Source organism: Triticum dicoccoides, chromosome 7A (assembly GCF_002162155.2).
Source record: "Triticum dicoccoides isolate Atlit2015 ecotype Zavitan chromosome 7A, WEW_v2.0, whole genome shotgun sequence".
Taxonomy (NCBI): domain Eukaryota; kingdom Viridiplantae; phylum Streptophyta; class Magnoliopsida; order Poales; family Poaceae; genus Triticum; species Triticum dicoccoides.
The window spans coordinates 224,086,752-224,088,860 of record NC_041392.1 but is presented as its reverse complement, the minus strand read 5'-3'; the positions used below and the strand labels follow the sequence as shown (position 1 = coordinate 224,088,860).

At 55.2% G+C, this 2,109-nt stretch overlaps 1 protein-coding gene across 1 annotated transcript; it reads left to right on the top strand.

Moving 5' to 3' along the window:
* The first annotated feature begins 490 nt into the window (after positions 1–490).
* Positions 491–1,712, top strand: LOC119329404 (tricin synthase 1-like). Its single transcript, XM_037602450.1, has 2 exons — positions 491–738; positions 856–1,712. The coding sequence occupies exons 1-2, from the start codon at positions 566–568 to the stop codon at positions 1,424–1,426; spliced, it is 744 nt and encodes a 247-aa protein (XP_037458347.1). The 5' UTR covers positions 491–565; the 3' UTR covers positions 1,427–1,712.
* The last annotated feature ends 397 nt before the right edge of the window (positions 1,713–2,109 follow it).

Below are 2,109 nucleotides of genomic sequence, written 5' to 3'. Positions count from 1 at the left end.
GTGGAAGACTGGAAAGCACGATTAGAGACTGAAGCTTCGTGCTCGGTCGTTGATCGGCCGTGAACAATAGAAAACCGGGACGCTCTGCCAAATTTTCTACTCAAAATCAAATCCACGATCGATGCACAGCGGAGCAGGGAGGTTGGTGGTGGTAGGAATCTGATCGTGATCGATCATCGTCATATGCATGCCGCATGGGCTAGCACGATTGGAGGGGCGGGGTCGACACGCCAGAGAAAGAATAATTAAAGGAGGAGAAAAAACCACTCCTGCCAAAGCTACTCCCTCCGTTCGGAATTACTTGTCGCATAAATAGATGTATCTAGACGTATTTTAGTTTTAGATACATCCATTTCCGAGACAAGTAATTCCGAACGGAGGGAGTAGTTGTTAGTGATCGATGGTGCTTCTTTTACAAGGCGCTGGTTGGTGGATCCGTGGTTCACCAACCCCCGCCAGAGGCCAGTGGATATATACGGGCACGTCGAGGCTGTGGGTGGACATACACTCGATCGAACCAACTCATTCCGCCTACCACCTCGGCACCACCAGCCCAAGCAGAGCCATGGCGCCCAACGGAGACAACACCGTGGCCAACGTCCACAGCGGCATCGACAGCACCAACAAGACGCTGCTCAAGAGCGACGCCCTCTACACCTACATCCTCGACACCACCGTCTTCCCCCGTGAGCACGAGTGCATGCGCGACCTGCGCCTCATCACCGACAAGCACCCATGGTACGTATCATCATCATCTTCTTCTTCCTCTGCATGCACGCTCGCACGTCGATGGATCGTTGTTACTACTCGTTATTGTGGTTGCTGATCGATCTGGCTCTGATTCTTCGGATCCAGGGGCTACATGCAGTCGTCGTCGGACGAGGCGCAGCTGCTGGGGATGCTGATCAAGATGGCGGGCGCCAAGAAGACGATCGAGGTGGGCGTGTTCACGGGCTACTCGCTGCTGGCCACCGCGCTGGCGCTCCCGGAGGACGGCAAGGTGGTGGCCATCGACACCGACCGCGAGTGCTACGAGGTGGGCCGCCCCTTCATCGAGAAGGCCGGCATGGCGCACAAGGTGGACTTCCGCGAGGGCACCGGCCTGGCGCGCCTGGACGAGCTGCTCGTCGAGGACGAGGGCGCGGCCAGCTACGACTTCGCGTTCGTGGACGCGGACAAGCCCAACTACGTGCGCTACCACGAGCAGCTGCTGAAGCTGGTCCGCGTCGGCGGCACCATCATCTACGACAACACGCTGTGGGGCGGCACGGTGGCGCTGCCGGCGGGCACGCCCATGTCCGACCTCGACACCCGCTTCTCCGCCGCCCTCAGGGACCTCAACGCCAAGCTCGCCGCCGACCCGCGCATCGAGGTCTGCCAGCTCGCCATCGCCGACGGCGTCACCATCTGCCGCCGCCTCGTCTAGGCGGGCGGGCGTCCGGCCCGGCCCGTCCCGGCGTGATCGTGATCCGCCGCGCGCCTGCCGGCCTGCGTGCGTGCCTGGAGTCCATTTCCTTACCAGCCGCTTATCCTAATCAATTGTATTATTTTTCCCTGCCAGCGCTGGTTTAGCGTGAAGCATCCGATGGTTTCGAATTTTCAATAACTTTTTTGGCTTTTCAACTTTGAGAGGAGTGGCTGTACTTACTGTACTATATATGGTGTTCCGATATGCGATGACGTTGTCGTGCATGTGGATGTCCTTGTCGTCACCCGCCTCATTGTTAAGTTTATCTCGATTGGATTGTTTAACGTGAGACGGTGAGACACGCCGGATGTGCTGTAACGCACAGCGACGGGGGTGTGATTAAACAACATGCAGCGACGGGACACGGAGTTGTCTGATCGATGTTGTACTCTGTTAAACTCCACGTCTTCGAGTCACCATCCTAGCTACTCCCTTCGTCCCATAACCACGTTTTTTTAACTTTAATATAAAGTCAAAAACGTCTTACATTATAAGATGGAGGGCGTACATTTGTTAGTATTATCTGTTAGAAATATTAGCAACTAATCAAATTCACGAGTATACTATAAACATGGCAAATACGGTATGCATCTCATACCGATATCGAAGTATGTGAATGCGTACAATACACAGAACCGAAA